Here is a 21,968-nt window from a genome sequence, read left to right as displayed (position 1 = left end):
AGGCACTGCATTGAATTTGCCAGACTCACAAATGGGACTGGTGTATTTTTAGGACACCTGATTGCACTGCATAGAGGAGAAAATGAATTACATTGCACAAGTGAATTGACGTGAGAGTTCAGCAAACGATACCACACAAGGCAAGTGAATGGCAGACCTGTCAAATCTCCCTGTTATTCGGAAAGTTCACCGATTTGGGGTCGTTTTAGCTGAGGTTTTTTTTTTTTTTAGCCTAGATGGTCTCATAGACTCCAATTGAGTACTCCCCACCCCCCTCACTCCAAATGCCATATTTTGGTCTAAAACCAGCAAATGACACTGATTTTAGTCCTTGTGAGGAGGTTGACATCTCTCTAATGCTCAGTACTGCACAAGTGCTTTGCATTAATGGGTCACCAAACTGCACAGGTAGATTAATAGTATTGCACAACGTGTTTACATTTGTAGGGCACGGCACTACACAAGAGAACAGGGAAATAGCCAAGCAGATCTGCAGAACAATAAATAGCATGGCACTAGTTTGTTGCATCTACACACCACCCACTTCCATTGCACAGAGCGGGTTAATAAAACACACAATTTTGCATTTATGGACTTGCACAGCAGCAACAGCAACACAACTTCTGAAATCTGACGCTGGACCCCAAAGCACTCAGCAACATAAACGTCAGAGTCAGGTGGACAATGGCTATATTTATTGCAGCAGAGGTGAACGCAGGCACAACATTTCGGGGTGGTCCCCTTGGTCAGGTGCACTACTTCCCTCGGCGGCGGAGGGGTTAAGCCTAAAACCACGCCCCTCACCCTCTCTCTGTGAACCAGAGCTGCCTCCGCCCGCCCCACATTCCAACCCCCGGGAAAAGGTGCGTGGGGCCGCATCACCCTGCGCGGATCACTGCGCCGCCCGCAAACTCCTGACACTTCCAATCCACACAATGAGTAATAGCAGATACCTCCACCCCCCCCCCCAATACACCTAGCATCAGATCTGACTCAGATTCCCCCAACATGTGATTATTATTTATTAATAATAACTCATATCAGGGGCATATGTGCACTTTCACAGACAACAACGAGTTAGGGACTTTTAAACCCAGGGGATAAAGTAACAATAAACACATGGTGTGGCTAAAATATGAATAAATTCCTGGCTGGGAACAAGGGATAATTTAGCATGTGTACAAATGTACAATCATAGTAGGCACCTGACCACTCCTGTTAATGAAAGTATCCCCAGTTTATTAGAAATCTGTGTGACTTGCAGCAGTGACTTTATCCCGGGGGAGGAGGAGAGGGGGGTTGGTTAGGAAATGAAATATTGCAGATATTTCTATTTTGTATTTCTCTCCAACATGCAAGAAAATCCCCCAACTGTGGTACGCTGTTTCACATCTGCCTGGGCGCACTATTTGCAGCCCGCTCTTATCTCATCAGCGGCAATCCCGGGGACTTGATGGTGGGCGGGAGTACATACCCCATGTTCGGATCACTCCGCTCCCCATTTCCTACCTCCCAGCCTCTTTACCTCCCAGGCGGAAGGATACACGCAGGCGTGCACGGTCCTGTATATAAGAGCGGAGCGGGCGGCGCCATTTTAAGCCTGTGTGTGTCGGTGGTGAGGACGGAGGGAGACTGAGTGCGAGGAAGGGAGGAAAACACATACACAAAAACAACCCAAACCCAGCCTATTAACACCCTGCCAACCCCCCTATCCCCGAATATCATCACACTCGCCGCGACCCCTGAGGAGGAGGAGGGACGGAGAGAGGAGAAGGGGAGGGGGGGTTGGTGGAGGCCAAACACCGGGGAAGATTGTGTGTTACTCCTGGGAGCGGAGGAGCGGCGGCGGCGGGAGGAGGAGCCGGGGACACCGAGCGGACGGTAAACAAGCCGCGCGTGTGTGTGTATATATATATAATATATAGTGTATATTCCTGTTATCTGTGCACTGCATGCGTGTTATGGGCACATAGCAGAGCCGTATATACCGGATGTGTATGTATATGCGCAGGTGTGATGTGACACACATTATTATTATTATTATTATGCCATGTATTATTATAGTTATACATGTGCTTGTTTATCATCTCCCACCTGGAAGATGCTGGCTCGCCGGAGATATATAATCTCTCGCTATCACCAGAGTAATGTGTATTGCAGTGTGTGGATGTGCAGGGTGATGCTGGTTTTGTCCGCCAGGAAACCTTCTGGTCTCTGTATCCATAGGTTTGTGTATCTTCATGTGAGGAGGTGTTAGGTGGCCTTTGATTTTGGGCACAGTGGCCGCGAAGCCCTGTATTCTGCAACCCCCCCCCCGTGTTTTTAGTATTCAGCTTTCTTCTCTCTCCCCCCTCTCTGCCTCCCACGTCTATTAGGTCTGGACAAGGATCACTGACCCCAATCCCCCCGCCCCCTTGGGGGTCACAGCCTTGGGTGCTGCTCACCAGCCCCCCCCTCCCTGTGTGGAGATCCCATGACATGGAGGGTCTTGGTGTCACCCTCTTATTTGGTGACCGGGCTCAACGCGGTGCCCCCTGACCGGGAATCCTGTTTGTGTTGGTTTCGGGTGCTGTAATGTGGGTAACCACTGCGGAGCCCGCTTGCTGCCCCTCCTGAGATCTGGGTGACCATCACATGCTGCACTAGTAAATATGGAGGAACTGGCTGTATTTGGCGTGCCTGGGAGTGTTTCCCTCACATCTGCTAACGAAGTCGCCACACAGGTCAGGGGAAGAAGTTGGTTTTTAGTCCCGAACTCCATGTCCGGTATCTTAATGAGTTGCATGTAGTGTGTTTTACTTTGCAGATATTGCAAGAGTCTCAAACCAGAATGAAATGTTTCCATTGCATTCCCGCACATGTGTTGACATGGTGGGCAAGCTCAGGTCTAGTACCGCTGTAGTGTAAGTGTATGGGATCGGCATATTGTATGGCATTGTGTTACTGCTGTCTGAAACTTGCAGCTCCTCTCCCCTTGTCTTCCTTTTGTGTATGCTTGCTTCCTCCCCTGAAGTAGGAGTGAAACATGATCGCCCCTCCTGAAACTCCTGCAGTTCTTTTTAACATTTCTTTGTCCAGGGCGGAGGTGCAGAGAGAAGTCAGGATATCCCTCCCTCTCCCTTGTGCCAAAATGCCTCTTTTTTAACCCGTTTAGGACCTGAAGCAAGTTGTTTGGTAAACCCTGCGCTGTGAGGAATTCAACCTGAAGAAGCTGCTTATATGGAGTTTCTGCCATGCAGAGTGAAGGACCCTGGCCGTGTTATGGACGGCTGGCCGAGCCACCACAACACATGTATTTAATGGTGTCACTAGTAAATCTGTGGCTCTGTACAGTGGATGTGGTGGACTTTTTGTAGTGCTTACTGCATTGAACTCTGAAGCTTGATGTTAGCTGGGTCATTCCGTGGCATGTTATATATTTGGAAGCATTCATTGTAGGACGCAGTATAATCTTTCCCAATTGTGACTCAAAATATTTTGTACTTTTGAAAGTCTTGACAATTCAAAAATGCTGTACCATTTGGTAACACTGTGTGCAGTACATATGTTCAATGTACCAAGGCTCTTGATATTTAAATCACATTTGTTCTATTGGGCATATTGGAACACGATGGCTATGTAACTTAGGTCATTAAATACTTTTTTTTTTTTTTAATTGTTTAAATAACTTCCCCAAATTGCTTGTAAATGGTTAGGGTGGTGTAGTTTGTCCATTTTCTCTTCTCCCCCCCCCCCCCTTTTTTTCTTCTCCCCTCCCAAGAAGTATGTGCACTGAATAGATGAAAGGGTAGCCAGGAATGTGACCATCCTGGGAGGAAATGTGTTTTGCTCCGGAGGAACAGAAGGGGCTTGTGTATCTTTTTGCATTTGTGGAGCCGGTTAGTGCAAATGTAGAATAAACAGACGTGTCTGGCTGAGCAGCCAAAAGCGAACACATTTACAGCTGTCTGCTTTTTCCCTTAATTTTAATAGGAGGTTAAGACCTGCCATGCAGGGTTTTTTTATAGTTGACATTGGTGGCTGCTTTGCTTTGAATCTAAATCCACTGTAACTAGCTTGTCAAGAGTAGTTGACAACCATAAAATATTTTTGAAGAAATTGAATTTCCGCTTGCATTCTGTGAAACCAGTTTGACCAAAGCACCATAATTTAAAAATCGGAAACTAGGATAGAAATTTAAAACCATTGTATTTTGAGTTTTTTTTTAATTTGTGATGACATTGACTTCATTTTCCAATAGTCTGGGTCAACAAAAGGGTATCAAGAAGCTAAAATGGTTCTTTACTGAAAGTAATTGAAGTTTGTTGGCTGAATACCACACACTAAGCATGCAGCAAATAAAAACAAATTTCATATGCATCCAGACTACCGATTCTTGTGTGCTGCAAATCCTTGGGCTACAATGAGATTAATCTTGCATCTTTTCAATTTGAGAAAAATGGTATTGTCGCTTAAAGCAAGTTAAAACTTTAGTGTACAGCCACACCTTTAACACCATTCTGAAATCGATGTAGTAAAACTGATCTGCAGTCCTGTGGTAGGCTAGCTGTGGGGGATGCTTTAATTAGTCTGACAAGTTACATTGAACAAATCACACTTCCAATTTATTTGATTTCTGTGTAACCTCACTGCGTTCTGTTCTCAATGCGCCATTTCTTTCACAAGGTGCCGTCTGTTTCAAGAAGTTTAGATTGCTTTCTAAAACTGTAGTGGGACTGTTTCCTTTGAAGTGCTCCGAAGCAGATTAATTCCATATGTATAAGGGAGAAGCAAAGGGCTTGGGAGGTTACATGACTGGCTTGGTAGCAAATTATTTTCCAGCTAGAGTTCCATTCCCCTGCAGTGTAGAAAAGTGCTTAAGTGAGCAAATGTGAAATTCCATTCCTAACTGCTGGGAATGCATGGCGGCTCAATGCCCTATTGTGCATTTCTTTTTCACTATAGAACTCTTAAGCTTAGGGTATCTGGCTGAAGGCCTTTAACAGTTAAGTGCCTAAGAAATGCTGTTCTTGAAATTTGGTTATGTAGTATTCGTGCAACGCATGACAATGGTATCTTGCTTCTAAGCATGTCCTGCTCTTAAAAGGTTTTATGTTAAAAATTATGATTTTTTAAAAAAAATAATGTAATCCTGTGTGAGGTTGTGCTTGCAACGCACTGAGCTGAAGTTTAACCTCCCTGATGATACTGATGCTCTGTCTGAGAAATGTTTGCATTAGTGTTGGGAAGCGCAAGAAGAGATCACTTAAAGCACAGCAAGGCAAATGAATCGGTGAAATGCTTTAAATGACAACAAACCTTGAGCTGGCTTTGACATTTTACACTAAAAGGCACTGTGACATGTCTTGCTGGTGAAGTATCCTCTTTCTATCTAAATTACAATCTGGTCATTGAAGTCCAGTTATTCCCACACTTCAATATTTTCTCTTCTGACTAGGCACACTTGCAAGTACTACAGTTGTCATGCTTCACTGCAACAAACTTTGATTCCAGAGGAGCCCTCTCCACGCTTAAAAGGCAGAGCTTATAGTGCCGATGACGTCACCCATCGCCGTTTCGAAAGTTATATTTTAAGTTTAGGCGGCGTCGCTTGCTACAAGGCCAGTGACGGCACGGAGAAGCTCCTGATTGGCCGCAAGGGGAGATCGTCGCCAAAAAAAAATCAAATATCTGTGACTACCAGATTTTTGGTAGCACTGTGGCTCTGTCACGTGCACTATGAGCAACGGCGACAATGCATTTGTTTTGCCGCGACTGTTGCGTCGCTGGCACTAAAAGCACAGCCTAAAGCAGCGATACTACATTCCCTCCCAACCCCCCTTTTTTTTTCTTATTTGTACGTGGCAATGTATTTCTACATTCTTGCCTAAACTGGCAATTGTTTTGGTGCTCCTATTTAAATCTGTAAAAATCCTGATTGTGTGACCAATGTAATGGCTGCCTTTCATTTTCAATAAATCCTTCAATCGGTGTTACTCTGCAGCTATAACGTATCCTTATAATTACTACGGTAACATCTATTACGGTTTACACCACAAACTGCTGTAAAATGGGGTGACAAATTATCACACGGGAAAGTGTTGCAAGGATCTTGCTCGGCTTGGGAGGTGGGCTAAACCTTGCTATAGAAATTGAAGATGCTTTCAAAACATTAAAAATGGCATTAAAAGTTCAATAATAAGAGAATTCTGTAAGTATTATCTAATCCTACAGAACTGATTTTAAAAACAAAAATACAATTTCTCATGTTTTGCTGCTTGAGCAATTTGTAAAATACATTAAAATATCACCATTAAATGAATATAAGCAGGGGTGAGTTTAAGGCAGGCAGTTGGTTGCATTAGTGGAATGCCACTTTTTAAATGTCTTTATATAGCACCATTAATGTACATAGCGCTTCCCAGCAGTAATGCTTGTGACGGTCATACAAATAACACATAATGGGAAGAAGTGCTTCAGACATCAGTAACATTTGGGAAAAGGAGTCCCTGCCCTGACAAGCTTACAATCTAATTTAATTTATTGAGGGAATTTCAATGAATCAGAAGTACAAGAATGAGTAATTCAGTATTGGGTGATGTGTTTTTCTTATTTGGACCAAATTGATATTATAAGACAGGCTTTCAAGAGTTCTCTCTCCCAGTTGAGCAATTCTGATTTATAAAGATTCCATGAGCTTAAGAGGTGTTAAACGTACGTACGGGAAAGGAATGGCTAAGAGAATTAGTAAATAAACAGGGCTGTGACATAATGCAGGGGTGTGCAAACGGGTGGGGGGTCTGGAGATTTTTCTGGGGCTTGGGCGGTTGCAGACGCTCTTCCCCAAGGCACTTAAATTAAATCGGGATCGTATGAGGCTCAGCAACATAAAACCTACAGTGCTTCAGACTTGGTGACGCGTCGCCTTGTGATGTCTCGTCAAATGATGCTGTGGGTCATGTAATGTCACATGACCTCGCAGCTACAAGGTAGGGGGGCGCGAGCATCGGGGCAGGCAATGCAGGGGGTGCATAATGAATGGTACATAAACAGTAGAACTGCTGTAAGCTTTTTAATACAAAATTAAGAAGCCTAGCATATTCAATGTTTGTGAATGGCAAGAACACAACTCCACAAAGGCAAAGCTCTTAGTTCTCAAATTTGTCTTGTCCACTCGCATTGCCCAAATACCTTTTATTGGTGATTCCCAACATGTTTAAATCCCAGTCCAATATTTGACAGGTATTCTGCCAGTTTACATAAATATATTGATGGATAAAGCTAGGTGTAAATATGGTTGTCAATGTTGCTTGGTCTAACATTAGGGAAAGTTTAAATGCCCCAGCCTTTGTAATCTCATTCATTTTCATAATGTAGGTGCTATAGAGCCCAATTGTTAAAATGCTGTTCCCATTGCCAGTAGTTCATATTAAATTGAGATGAATTTGGGAAACAATTGTGGGAAGTAGACGGCACTACAAGTCTTAAGCCAACCTTGGTGTCGGCTGAGGCTATATCAAGTGTGCGACGGAGCGCGTGGCGTCATTCGCGCCTGCCACAGAGGTGATCTGTGGCCATGGGGGCACGCAACGGAGGCATGGCTATGACGTCACGCAGCTGGTTTGCCCTCATTGGCTGAACCGCTCACATGACCCGGCCGTCGAGTGATAAAATCAAATATTTCGTCCGTCGGTCGCACGCTCTATAGCCTGCCTCAGAGGCATGGCCTTTTGTTCGTGCTGCGATTGGACAAAGTATGGCCTTAGCCTTGTTTCTGAAGTCTTAACACACATGATGGTCTTAAATTGCCAGCAAAGAATTGGTACATACTACAAATAGATCTCAAGATAAGAAAGCTAAACTTCTAGGGGGCTCCTAAGACAACTTGCTGATGTGAATTAACAGATGCTAAACATCTGTTTCATTATCCCTCCATGGTACTTGGCTTGTCATTTAACTGCCTTGCCCCCAAAAGGGTTAATTACCTTGAATATTGCATCTGTAGTGCAGCTTTAACAGGCTCATAAATATAAAGTGACCAAAATAAGGTGCAAACAAATAAAATTGATATTTTGTGAGCTGGCTCATAAATATGTAGTAGCCACATACAAGTATTCAGATGAATGAAAATGTTATTTACTTACAGAATGCCATGTTTGGATACGTGGTTAGCATTAAGTGTGCGCACTTTTTTTTAGTTTCTGGAATTCTTACATAAATTTACAAACAAATTCACATTTGTAGGATATATATAAAAAGCTGGGATATACAGCTTCCTCTGTCCAGGTTGTATTGACTTAGTGGCTTCAAGTCCTGGAGCAGCATTCACCAAATTCCTCCCTGTAGTGGGATGGATAACTTCATAACACTGTTTCTTGTTGGTCCTTTCAGATTGCCCTCACACCAGTGCAAGTGTATGAAATGGGGGATTACATCTGTCTCATCTTGATTTAGCATCTTTGATACTTCTTGAGGTACAGAAACACAGTGACAACTGTGGCTGGTCCCGTCTCCCCAAGTATCTGGTATACTGATTGTCAGCATGGCGCACCCTCTTTTGAAGGCATTTCTGTTAGTTTGATTACTGTTGAGGGCCGTTTTTGTCTGGTAACCATTTCCTCTTTAATAGTGGTGGAGGGATTCCCAGTAGACCTTTCCTTCCAGGTTTGTTTGACAACCGTGCTCGTCAATTTCTGTTTAGACCTTGACAAATTGTTCACGTTGTATTTGTTTTACCTGAGATCTTGTGGTCTTGTAAAACATTACTGTGACATGTGACAATTGGATATTAAAGGAAATATATTTTTTCTTCCCCTCCCGCCACCCCCCCCCCTTCCCTTATAGTTTGATGCAACTTGCCTATGTAACTTGAAAAGCCTGTTAATTTAGGAGTAAATGTCATATTTACCGTGAATGGTATGGATGTCTTCCATCCGTAGACTAGCTGATTGCTGGCTCAAATGACATGGTCATTGTTCCCATAAACACTATTGAAGAACAAAAGTTGCTAACGCACGGTCTGTAGGAGTATAGAGTCCACATAATGAGTGATTAGACACTTTTTTTGTTTAACAGTGATGCTCGTTAGCAGGTGCTCACTAAAAGGATTTAACTGTGTTCTTTAGTTTTGTCGTGCTGAGCTACAGTGCTTCCCAGTTGGGAAGCCTATGTTTTGAGAACCACCATTAAAATCTAAAGCCTATTGTACTCCTACTTTTTGACTAAGTCATGGCATGTCTTCTGCAGTATCGGCAGTCCTTTCCCCTTTAGTTGAAACTCCAATATGCAACACTTGGCTTGCATGTCTCAATTTGGCAATACTCCTGTCATTTTAATTATGCTCAAGCCAAGGGAACAAAATTATTTAGGGGGTGAAGCCATTGAAAGCGCGCACAAATTTATATATCTATCTAATCTATCCCCACACCCCAATATCCCCACTATTGTAATTGGTATCTGCTCTCAAGGCATTGGGTAAAGTTCTATAGCCAGTCAAGCGCTCTATTACACAACTCAAAATTAAACGCCCATGTACATGACCCCTGCCTGTTCTTCCAAAAGTCATAGGGATACTGTTAATAGGGTGGTAATGGTAACATTGCAGCTAGATTTAGAATTGTAAAGAACCAGAAATAGAAATTTGGCATCTAACATTGGGCGTATTGGGGTAAAGGATGGGATATGTACCATCTATGTAGAAGTCTAGATTGAGACATGCAGTGATGTGGATAGTTGGTCTTGGTGTTCTAACCGTCAGTGATGACTCCTCTCAGGGCACTCCTTTCAAGAACAGCTAAATAAATAAATGAAGCATTCTTACCATTTCTGCTTAATCTTGCACTCCACTAAATGCCTTGATAAATCTAAGCACTTAATGAATATTAATCTTCCATTGCTCTGGTGTTGAAGACCTTGATAGACTTAACATCAGACATTTTCTACAAATATTACTGCAGTTATATAGATGCAGATTTTTTTTTTTTTTTTATACAGAAGAAATGATCTGGCCACAAATGCATGTTTCACTGCAAATCTGTTTATGGTTACATTTGCCAGAAATAATGTGCTACTGAACCTGTATTCTGAAACATTAATTCAAAGGGTATATAAACTATAGACAGGGAAGATCAACTGTTCTGCAACCAAAGAGCTTCATACTAGACTTGGTACAGCATTTTGCTGCTGTCCTTTATCGGTTAATAAAACTGCTCTGCAATTATTCTAACATTGGTCATTTTTTTTTGTGACGCAAATGTATAAGTGCAGTTTCTAGAGCATGTCTGCTTTGCTAATCCCGTTTACATTAAATCGACTTAATTTGTAGTGTGTTTTTACACCTGGTTGGCATTTTTCTAGATATAATTAAACTAGTCTTAATTGTAAATCTGCTTTTTTGTTTTACATGCTGCTCTGCCATAGAATGTTTTCATTAGCTTATTCAGTTGTAATCGGTTTAGCTATTTTCAGATGAAAGCTAATTTAATTATCGCTGTTTCAATACAATTTTTATTTTTTTCCCCCCTAGGCTTTTAAAGTACAACACACCTCGACTCTGGGAAGACAGTGAAACATGGCAACCCAAGGTAAATTGTTACAGCAATATGTCAATACACCCTTTTGTGGAGGCGTACTGGAGCTTCCGACTGTTTTTTTGCAGTCTTATTGAAAGTGTGGGCTCCATACCAACCAGCGCACTCCAGACTTTTGGGATCACAGTTAATTGGAGTAAATGTGCAAATGCACTTAAATTCACATAGAATATTGTCACCAGAATTGGATTGGACTGGACTCTGGATGTTTTGTCTCTAAACTGAGGTCTGTTATGCAGCCAAGAGCGGCTTTATTACTACTGTAACTGGTCTGTCTAAATGAGTACTCTACTGTTGGTATTCATTTCATTTTTCTAGGTGCCTGGCATTAAAAATGCTCAAGAAGGGAAACTGTGGCAGAGGAATACATCAGTTAAATGTGTTTTTTACATCTAGTGCTGCTATTGACTAAATTATGGAGCGGTTTCGAATAGACCAAATTAAGAATATAAAAAAAATTGTTATGTTTTAAAAACGGTATAGGGGAATTTCATCCTTTCAGATTTTCTGCTACATTTAAACAATAGAAATGGCTACATAACATGAACATGTTTTAAAGTGTTAAATCAATTAAATGCATATGGCTTTTACTAAGCAAACAGTTGGGAAAGTACTGGCATCCTAGAGCATCAAACTACTTTAGTACTACCTTGTCTTACCTTTTCACATTTAATTTTGTAGCGGACCTTATGGAGCTGGACATGGCGATGGAGCCAGACCGAAAGGCAGCAGTCAGTCACTGGCAGCAGCAGTCTTATTTGGATTCTGGCATTCATTCTGGAGCCACAACCACAGCTCCATCCCTGAGTGGCAAAGGGAATCCTGAGGATGAAGATGTGGATCCCTCCCAAGTCCTGTATGAATGGGAGCAAGGCTTCACTCAGTCCTTCACTCAAGATCAAGTAGCTGGTAAGGAAGTGACATAGCTGTGAGATCATAAAGAGTTAAGCTGAAGGGGTGATTGCAATGTGACTTGATAAACATTAATCAGGGCATGTATTTTGTCAGACAAGTCCTAACTAAATATCTGTCTTCAGACATTGATGGCCAGTTTGCAATGACCAGAGCCCAGAGAGTTCGTGCTGCCATGTTTCCTGAAACATTAGATGAAGGCATGCAGATCCCATCAACACAGTTTGACTCTGCTCACCCCACAAATGTGCAACGCCTGGCAGAGCCTTCCCAGATGCTAAAACATGCCGTGGTCAACTTGATAAATTACCAGGATGATGCTGAACTGGCAACTCGAGCCATCCCTGAGCTGACCAAACTACTGAATGATGAGGACCAGGTATGTTTTAGATCCTGCTGGAGTTCCCTATTCTAATGGACTGTTTTGGTTTATTTTTACTTGCGATTTAAATTGTGTACCAACCAATATAATCAGCAGTGTGAATCTGAAGATGGTTGTATTAAGTTTAAAGCCTTTTCATTTTGATATGTATACACACCAGGCACATGCACATACCTAGTAAGCTTGGTGGTATTGGTCTCCAGTACAGAACAGTGTATAAAGCATGTAAACACTAGAATCTCTAATAAAATTGTAGTTGCAGAAGCCAGGTGTTCAATAGTCTGGTCATCTAAAACAGCGGCATTATTTAAATTTAAATGCTTGGGATCACGTGAGGCCTCTGCAACTCAACTTGCCTTGATTCTCCAAGGCTGCTATGGCGGCGTCACATGACCCGGGCGTCATTTGACGCCAGCACAGGGAGAAGGCAAGGGGGACGCAGCTCTAATAGTTTGCGCACCCCTGATCTTAAGAACATTGTTTGCAAACTTGCATATGCTAATAAAGCTGGTTTTAATTCTTAAATGTGGCTGCTGCACTTAAAAAGGAAGCAATTAAAATTAATCCTGCTGGTTTCCATCTAATTGGAGGGAACTGCAAATATTACATGCCTTCATTTAATGATATTTGGCTTTTACTTTGTTTAGTCCATTTAGGCAACCGTTTTGGAAAACCTTTAGCATTCACAATTGACAGGTGTAAAACTTTCTCTTCAGGTGGTGGTTAACAAGGCTGCAGTTATGGTTCATCAGCTGTCAAAGAAGGAAGCCTCCCGCCATGCTATTATGCGGTCTCCACAGATGGTGTCTGCAATTGTTCGTACAATGCAGAATACAAATGATGTTGAAACTGCACGGTGCACAGCTGGAACTCTACACAATTTATCTCACCACCGTGAGGGATTGTTGGCCATCTTCAAATCTGGAGGCATTCCTGCTCTGGTGAAAATGCTTGGGTATGTAAAGAGCAAACTTCGGGCTAGAGATTTGGTAATTAGATGACCCAAGTGGCTAATGTCATGCTCTTGGTTTCCAGCTCTCCAGTGGACTCTGTGCTTTTCTATGCGATCACAACTCTCCACAATCTATTGTTGCATCAAGAAGGAGCAAAAATGGCAGTCCGTTTGGCTGGTGGATTGCAGAAAATGGTTGCCCTGCTCAACAAAACAAACGTCAAATTCTTAGCCATCACTACAGACTGTCTTCAAATATTGGCCTACGGAAACCAAGAAAGCAAGGTTTGTTTTTAGTTTTTAAATACATTGAATGTTATGGCTGGTCTCATCTCCACAAAATGTCCCAATTCATACCCTCTTCCCCTGTAGTTTGACTGCCTTTTAATTGGCCAGATTATAATTTTGATGGACTTTGTGTTAAATTGAACAGATCTCTGCATTTCAAGTCCTAGATTAAAACTGTGTGGTTTGAAATGGCTGTGTTGTGGCAGACTCAAGTTTTAGGCCAGAGATGGATGCAATACAAATGGATGAAATTAAAAATAAGTGACGAGTATTTGGGTGGGTTTTACATTTTGCGTGTGCACGTGCTAGTAGCTCATGTAAGGATGATTATTTTGCAACAACTGCAGATTTACCAATGGTGATAGATTTAGATGCATGATTGCCTTAGATTGCTTTAGATTAAGAATAATTATCATCCTCACATGGTTAAATGTGGCAGTGTGATGCAAATTGCATTGTTTTTCCCCCTCAGTTGATAATTCTTGCAAGTGGTGGACCGCAGGCCTTGGTAAATATAATGAGAACCTACAGTTATGAGAAATTATTGTGGACCACAAGCCGTGTGCTGAAGGTGCTATCTGTCTGCTCCAGTAACAAGCCTGCTATTGTTGAAGCTGGTAAGTATGCTTTACAATGTGCTGATTCAGTCTCCTCTGCATTAATTTGCTGTATGACAAAGCATACAATAACTTAACTGACAGAAGTGGGTAATTTTGACATTAATTTACCAATATTATGACCTATCTAATACAAAAAGCTTGAGTCATTTCTGAAGCTTATAGACTCCTCCCATGTAGCAACATGACTAATAGGTGACTTTGCTTACTTTACTCTTCTAGGTGGCATGCAAGCTTTGGGGCTGCACCTCACTGACCCAAGCCAGCGTCTGGTTCAGAATTGTCTTTGGACTCTAAGAAACCTTTCAGATGCAGCAACTAAACAGGTAATTGGGCTTATTTATGCTTGAGGTGCAACTAATACTTGAGAACTGATTTTTATTTATACTCAATGTTTTTTTCTTTTTCTCCCCCCGTCTGTTCTCTAGGAGGGAATGGAAGGCCTTCTGGGAACCCTTGTTCAGCTTCTTGGCTCAGACGACATCAATGTTGTAACCTGTGCAGCTGGCATACTTTCCAACCTCACATGCAACAACTACAAAAATAAAATGATGGTTTGTCAAGTGGGTGGCATAGAGGCTCTGGTGCGCACTGTTCTACGTGCAGGAGATAGAGAGGACATCACAGAGCCTGCTATATGTGCACTTCGCCACCTTACCAGCCGGCACCAGGAAGCTGAGATGGCTCAAAATGCTGTGCGCCTACACTATGGACTTCCAGTGGTGGTGAAGCTCTTGCACCCTCCATCACACTGGCCTTTGATTAAGGCAAGTATGGCTAGTCCTGTGCTTTAGTCAGCAGCTTTATTCTCGTGCTGAGATTCTGGCTCTTGGTTACTTCCAGTCTGTTGTAAATGGCATGGAGCGCCTGTGGTGTATTATGACAAATCCCCCGAAGCTTTTATTTAAAAAGCAGATCTTTTTAAAACCAAATTGTAGGTCACTGAAAGGTCAACTGCAACGATGCACTTACCCCAGAAAAGGAGCCACTACTGTGGGATCATATCCTATTAAAAATCAGGTTGACATAAATTGGATGTGAATACCATGCAATAAACATGGCTGCCCTGACAGGTGACATTGGTTGGACTATCTTGAAAAGCACTTGTGACAGGTTGGAATGGCGATGCTTTGTTGCAGAAGATGTATGCAAGATGTTTGATGTATGGATTATTAAAAAGGCTTGATGTAGTGAATGTTCAGAAGTAAACCAAACTGGTCTCAAACCAGCACTGGCTCATTAAGCATGGCCTGTGAACCAACAAAACGGTTCTATGCTCAGTCTGTTATAACAAGCTGTCTAATTTGCCCTGCTTTCTCTTTTCAGGCTACTGTGGGTTTGATCCGCAACCTTGCTCTATGTCCAGCCAATCATGCTCCTCTGCGCGAGCAAGGTGCCATTCCAAGACTCGTTCAGCTATTGGTTCGAGCACATCAGGACACTCAGCGTCGCACGTCAATGGGTGGAACACAACAACAGTTTGTGGTGCGTAACTTATTTGTCTAGTTTAGTGTTGCCAAATGTTAAACTCATGGCAATGGGATACGACGGTCCCCTGCTTGAGACCTGTCTTATACATGTGGCAACTGCTTCATTTTTCAGGAGGGAGTCCGTATGGAAGAGATTGTTGAAGGTTGCACAGGAGCACTTCACATTCTGGCTCGCGATGTCCACAACCGAATTGTAATCCGGGGTCTGAATACCATTCCATTGTTTGTACAGGTAAATTCACTTTGTTTACAGATTACATTTCAGTTAAGGAAAGTTAAATCCTTAATTCTTCCTGGAGAAACTTTACAAATATTATTGTAGCCATCTCCTGCACTCTCTCATGCACTGTTCTGCATTGTAGTTGCTGTACTCTCCCATTGAAAATATCCAAAGAGTAGCAGCCGGAGTGCTTTGTGAACTGGCTCAAGACAAAGAGGCTGCTGAAGCTATTGAGGCTGAAGGCGCAACTGCTCCTCTCACTGAACTGCTTCACTCAAGAAATGAGGGAGTTGGTAAGTTTTCTGTTAAACTCTGGGGGTCTATTTAGCAAGCCAATTTTTGACACCAAGCCAGTGTATTTTCACTGAGCCTATAACAGCCTTTTGCCCCATCTGCCCTTACCTTGCACATTGGGGAGATGGTAGCAGTTACATGGTGCCCAGATTGAGATGAAGCACTACCTTTTTTCTGCCCCCAAAATAATCCATACATCAAGTGGCAAGTCTAACATGAGATACAATTTTATTTTTTTTCCGTAACTAGACCCCTCTAGTTATTGGGGTGGTCCTAAATGTTGTCCATTTGCTGCAAGGGGGCCAGCTATGTAGGTTCATGATGCATACTGGACCACTTTAAAAACAATGGTATTTACTTAATTTGTAAAATCCTTTTACAAGCAAAATTTCTGGTTGAAGGGTGCAACTTCAAGCCTTGAGCCCTCAGGATTACTTTATTGTACAGCCTACTTTCCTCTCCACTTAATAGAAAATAAAACCTGTTTAATTGCTATGACAAAATTTAATCCGATTTCCTTATTTAATGATGTAACGTTTATATTTAATTCAATATGTTTAACACCCTAGCTGTAGAAACACCACATCCTCACTAACAATGCTTTTATAAGGAGTATTCAGCAGGCATATTGGTATGTCATGGCACTGTTTAATTTAATTGTTAAATCCTCTAATAGTCAGATTGTAGACTTGGCATGAACCAAAAGTATATATAACAGTGTGGTCCAAGAGGATCAAAAGTATCCCCAAAACACACGGCACTCAATGCTGGAAAGAATTATACTGGACAACAATGATCCGACAGGAAAAGTACCAAAAGTATAAAGTTTATAGATTTATTTTGTCTAATTTTTTAACAAAATGTATTTTTCTTCCCCTAGCAACCTATGCAGCGGCTGTTCTATTCCGTATGTCCGAGGACAAGCCACAGGACTACAAGAAGCGTCTGTCAGTGGAACTTACTAGCTCTCTATTCAGAACTGAACCAATGCCATGGAATGATGTAAGCACCAACCCTGACTTCCTGACTTCAATTAAAACACAGCTCTAGTAAAATGTAGTCAATGATTTATTTAATTGGACCATTGTCTGACTCGTAGCCAAATGGCTGGACATTTTGGATTAAGCTCTTATGGTTTTTTTTGTTTTTTTTTCAGGCTGGAGATCTAGGTCTTGATATTGGTGCCCAGGGCGAACCACTTGGCTATAGACAGGATGGTAAGTTATTTCAAAATAATATTGTCATGATTCGCGTCCCAATTTAGTATAATTTCTTTAATTTAAACATCCAAACTCCCTAAATTAGTGGCAATTACGTTAATTTTGTTGCAGTAACTACTGCTCTTGTAAAGCAAAACGTTAATGTTGTAGTAGTTGGGTTTAACTGGGTTGCTGTTAATTGCCAATATATTTTGGTGCTCATTGGGGTTTACAACATATGAAGTGCTGTTGTAATGAGCAACTGTCAGAGTATTGCGTCCATATAACCTTTGACTTAATGGGACAGGTCCTTATTTTATAATTTAATATGCTTTTAACCATGCGTAATACTCTATGTAGATCCCAGCTACCGTTCTTTCCACGCTGGAGGCTACGGTCAAGATACAATGGGCATGGACTCCATGATGGATCACGACATGGGAGGACATCACCCAGGCTCAGAATACCCAGTTGATGGACTGCCAGATCTGGGCCATGCTCAGGATCTTATGGATGGACTGCCCCCAGGTGACAGCAATCAGCTGGCCTGGTTTGACACAGACCTGTAAATACTCTATATACTCTAGGTAAGTGAATCACAACAGTAACAATGGACAGAAGATTTTGCTGTTCTAACCTATAAATGGAAAAATCTCACGCAGACCTTTCCGCTATTTTGAATAATTGTGGGGGGCTCACTTACAGTTTACAATTATTTTTTTTGTTAAGGCGCCCTATATTTCTATTGTGAAATTCTGCTGAACCCCAACCCTCTCTAATTGCCAATCTGAGATCGGAAGCATTTTAAGGAACGCCAACTCTAAATAGCGTGATGGAAAAAAAAAAGTGAACGCTACACCGCACACACCAAATAGTGTCTAAAATATATAATTCGTGAATTCAGTGATAAAATATTCAATAAAATACCAATAGAAAAACTTGTAAATTTGTGTGTAAGTAATGGTGTATAATCACAATTGTGAAACAGAACACAGGAAAAAAATAATCTGTTAGTCTGAGACTCTGCTGCTTGTATAGATTGGCTCAGCAAACTAAAACACTAGCAAATAGCGTGTTTGAGATCAGATGAATTGTAACTTCTGTATTTAGTATTTTTTTTTTTTTTTTTCCCCAATTGACCTGCAAATTGGAGGGAACCCTTTTAGGGATGCCCCAGAACCCAAGGTGTTCTAGGAACTGCAGTTGAAAAACACTACTAACAAATTGCACGGTTTTCTGCAGTTGCTCAATTTACTCTGGTACAAAGATTCTCTAACAGTTGAACAATATTAATGTCCATAATGTAGCCCAAGATAATCTTGATATGGGTGTCCTGTTGCTAGAAGGGGAGCCAAGTTCCTGCTGTCTGAACTAGTCTGGTGGAGAGGTGACTTTTTTTTAAATTAAAATGTATCTACAGTTTTAATATTGCAGACTTTAATTTGTCCTGAAGGAAAGTTAAACACGGGCACCGATGTTAAAGTACAACAACCCTTTGGGTTGTTCTGGTTTGGCTTGCTTATGTAGACCAACTGTAGCCATGTTAATTGTAACGCGCTTTATTCCTTCTTTTGCAGTTGTATCGTCAGAATGAATTTGCATTGTGATTGGCCTGTAGAGTTGCTGAGGGCTCGAGGGGTGGGCTGGTAATCTCAGAAAGTGCCTGACACACTAACCAAGCTGAGTTTCCTATGGGAACAATGGAAGCTAACTTTATGTTCTGGTCCTTTTTTTGGTCGGAGGAACAAGATCAATGGATTTTGGAAGTGACTCGTACATCAAGAATGCACAAGAATAGATTGCAAGCTGGAACTTATCAAAACCCTAGCCTTGCTTGTTTAAATAACTTTTTTTTATTCTTTATTTTTTTTTTATCTCTGTAATGGTACTGACCTAGCTTGCTTTCTCCTAGTATTTAGATTTCTTTTCTTTTCAGCGGTAACTTTAAATCTCTGTAGTGTTCAGTTATAGTGCATATTGCTAAAGCAGTTTCTAATTTTTAAGGATCAAGCAAGTGTAGAACACTAATTCATAATCACTCTAATTGTATCCTGAATAAAGTGGAACATTGTGTAGCCTTTTTTGTATAAAACATAGACAAATAGAAATGGTCCAAATAGTTTTCTTTTAATATGCTTAAAATAAGCAGGTGGATCGATTTTTGATCAAAGCTTTTATCTGGGATATGTCTGGGGTAGGGGCCAGTAAAAACTTATTTGGAACCTGTAATGGACAGTTTACCAGTTGCCTTTTATCCCAAAGTTATTGTACTCCACAGATACTTACTGAAAAATCGGATTATAATATGGGTCAGAAGAATTAAAGTGGACTTTTAATGCATTCTGTTGTGTCAAGTTATTTAAAACCAGTCCATGTGGAATGGGTTTCTGTGGTCTTATGGAAAGAACTTAAATGTTTGTAAATGTAATGAACAAAGTAAACTTATTTTTAAATTCAGATTTGTGCTGGACAACACCGAGTATCATTTCTTTTGTTCTGAGCCGTTTCATATAGCAATCACTAAAGCCATACACTTTGCTGCAGAAATGTTTTAATTTAACACATCACTGTACTTTAAGGTTTTAATGTAAATGCCAACATTGTTTTGAAAATGATGCATGTAGGAAGCTGGCTTTTAAGCATATCCCTAATGATATTCTATAACCAGACTAACATTTGCCTTCCTACTGCGCTAAAACATTGCAAGCATTAACGCTCAAATTAATAAATACACCTTGATTGGATGCAGAATCTTGCTACCTCACTATGTTCAGACATTCATGTATTTTTAAATACATTGTACACATCTCCGTCTTGGCGTCCTAATATGGTCATGTCAAAACAAACACCTCACATTCTTAATACATTGTGCTTGATACTTGTGCTTTATACATCTTGTGGGTAATCTGGTGTTAACGTTTCAGTAACGCAAACACTTGCCATTGCTTCAGCCTGATCCTTTGTTATCCATTCCACTTCCTTTTCCTGATGCATGCTTCTGATAAGACTCAATATTGAGGCAATTCAATCAAAAAGTTTGTTTTAATCTGTTTCTCTGTATAGGAAAGGTCTACCAATTCACAAACTATTGATATTGGAGATAACTGGTGGTACGGCTACTTTTTTGAGAACCCCTATATACAGTGATTGGTTAAAATGAACCTGTGGATTGACTTGCCTCACTATTAAATCTGGTCAGCAGTCATGTATCAAGCAGCAGGAGTAGAAAAGATATCAAAGGGTCGGGGCTCATCAAATTGCAATTGGGGCAAGTCTCATATTCTAACTCAAGATTACCCACAAGATCAGAGGTGAAGGATGTGCTGTGACATAATCAAGATTATAAGACTTAGAGATCATATCCCACCATATAGCTTGTAATGTCTCTTGCAAAACATCAATTGTGTTGTAATCATCTAGACGTTACTGGTGTCGTCCGTCTCCTTTCCTCTCTCCCCCCACCCCCCCCCCCCCCCCCTGCCTATGAAACGTGGCTTAGGGTGACCTTTGGAAATTACATTTTGATAAGGCTTCTGCAACCAGTCAGCAAACACCATATTTAAACAACTGTACCTGGTACTTCAGCTCTGGGGGGAAAACAGAAACCTGCTGTTGGGTGTTTTTTATATTATATATATAGTCTTGGCCTGTGTAGTTACAGATGGATATCACACTACAAAAGCCAAGACTTGTGCTGTGAAGCAGTCTTCCCCTTGCTTGAAACTCTCAACGTCATTCAAATGAATCTTTCCAATCTTTTTCAGGCTGTTGCATTAGGGCCCTTACTATGATTTGGAGAGATTTTCTAGGAACACTTTAGACAGGCAAACAATGGTATGAGTTTATAAAACCTACTTAAGTTGCAGAATGCAGATGTGAACACATGTTTAAAATGACATCCCTACGGATCTTTATAAAGCCAAGCATAGGTTAAGGAAGCACATAACCTATAGTTGCTGCAAAAGCCATAATTTGTCATTTTGAGCTAGGTTCAGTATCTGCATTGTGAAGCTGGTTGTAGACAGCCGACAAGGCACGAGATTGTTTAACCTCCAGTTTAGTAATTATCGCCTACAATGCATTCGTGGTCCTTTCAGTGCTCTAGGTGTTAATGCTTGCTGTTTATAAAACTATTTGGCTCTGGAAGCCGATAAAAAAAAGAATTCCTCCCATCATTACCATAAAGGTTGCAATAAATTAGTATATTTAACAGTTTTGGAGCACAAGATAGTTTGGGTCTGTCAAGTCCAAAGTTAATTATCAAAGGATCATGCTACTTCTGTAAGGCTAGTGGCTGAAAGACATTAAAGCATGTTTTCTGTAAGCTCCATGTTATCAACATCTTGGCAAATTTGCATGTATAGCAGAGCAAGTAACACTATAGGACTGGGTAAAGAATGGATTGGATGACAATTTTGTATAGGCAAAGCAATTTTGGCAGAGGCCATATGAGCATCTTGCTTATGCCAAAGGGAAAAGGAGTATAGTAATGTGCCGTGAAGGGATATGCCACGGGTAGGATGATATTGCTACGTCTGGTGGTCTGCTATTATTTGTAGCCTTAACATTTTTTTAAATGTCTATGCATGGAGGAAGTATATATGTCTTTTTCAAAAAATTGCTGAAACATTTAGTTGATGTATTTTAAAATACTTCTGTTTTGTTTGCCAGTCATTTTTGGACTTCTCCCTTATGACTTGCTGTGCTGCTGTATGAAAACTGCAGCACATCATGCACTGATTAAGGGAGGGGAAAGGGCAACTGTTAGTAGTGCAATAAGTGGAGGCAGGTACACGAGCATTAAAAAGGAGAAACTGAAATGTGTGTGTAAGTATATTTATTTTTTGCAAGTAGGTGGGGGACAGATCAGGAAGAGGGTCTGGTTACATAGTTAACTCAAAAAGAGGCCAGAGGCATGTGGCCTATAGGTTGGTTTTCTCTCCGATGGGTACTTTATGGGTGACCATTTGATATGGAGGTTATATAGTGCAGTAGATGTTAAATAATGTTACATTTATTGTAACGTGCTGTATAGTCTACATTTGT

General features: G+C 41.2%; 1 protein-coding gene across 2 annotated transcripts; it reads left to right on the top strand.

Annotated features, from left to right (window-relative positions):
• Positions 1–1,578: 1,578 nt before the first annotated feature.
• Positions 1,579–19,379, top strand: CTNNB1 (catenin beta 1). Of its 2 annotated transcripts, none has more exons than XM_075586702.1 (16): positions 1,579–1,881; positions 10,505–10,562; positions 11,250–11,477; positions 11,606–11,859; positions 12,579–12,817; positions 12,898–13,099; positions 13,575–13,719; positions 13,942–14,045; positions 14,148–14,486; positions 15,046–15,204; positions 15,322–15,441; positions 15,572–15,722; positions 16,604–16,725; positions 16,880–16,940; positions 17,283–17,509; positions 18,500–19,379. In XM_075586702.1, exons 2-15 carry the CDS (start codon positions 10,550–10,552, stop codon positions 17,489–17,491), a joined length of 2,346 nt encoding a protein of 781 aa, XP_075442817.1. In that variant the 5' UTR covers positions 1,579–1,881; positions 10,505–10,549; the 3' UTR covers positions 17,492–17,509; positions 18,500–19,379. The 2 variants fall into 2 exon arrangements, with proteins under 2 accessions (XP_075442817.1, XP_075442818.1); XM_075586703.1 differs by having other exon boundaries at positions 1,579–1,900.
• The last annotated feature ends 2,589 nt before the right edge of the window (positions 19,380–21,968 follow it).

Source organism: Ascaphus truei, chromosome 2, assembly GCF_040206685.1.
Source record: "Ascaphus truei isolate aAscTru1 chromosome 2, aAscTru1.hap1, whole genome shotgun sequence".
Classification (NCBI taxonomy): domain Eukaryota; kingdom Metazoa; phylum Chordata; class Amphibia; order Anura; family Ascaphidae; genus Ascaphus; species Ascaphus truei.
The sequence above is the reverse complement of the archived record's forward strand: the minus strand, read 5'-3'. Positions and strand labels throughout refer to the sequence as shown.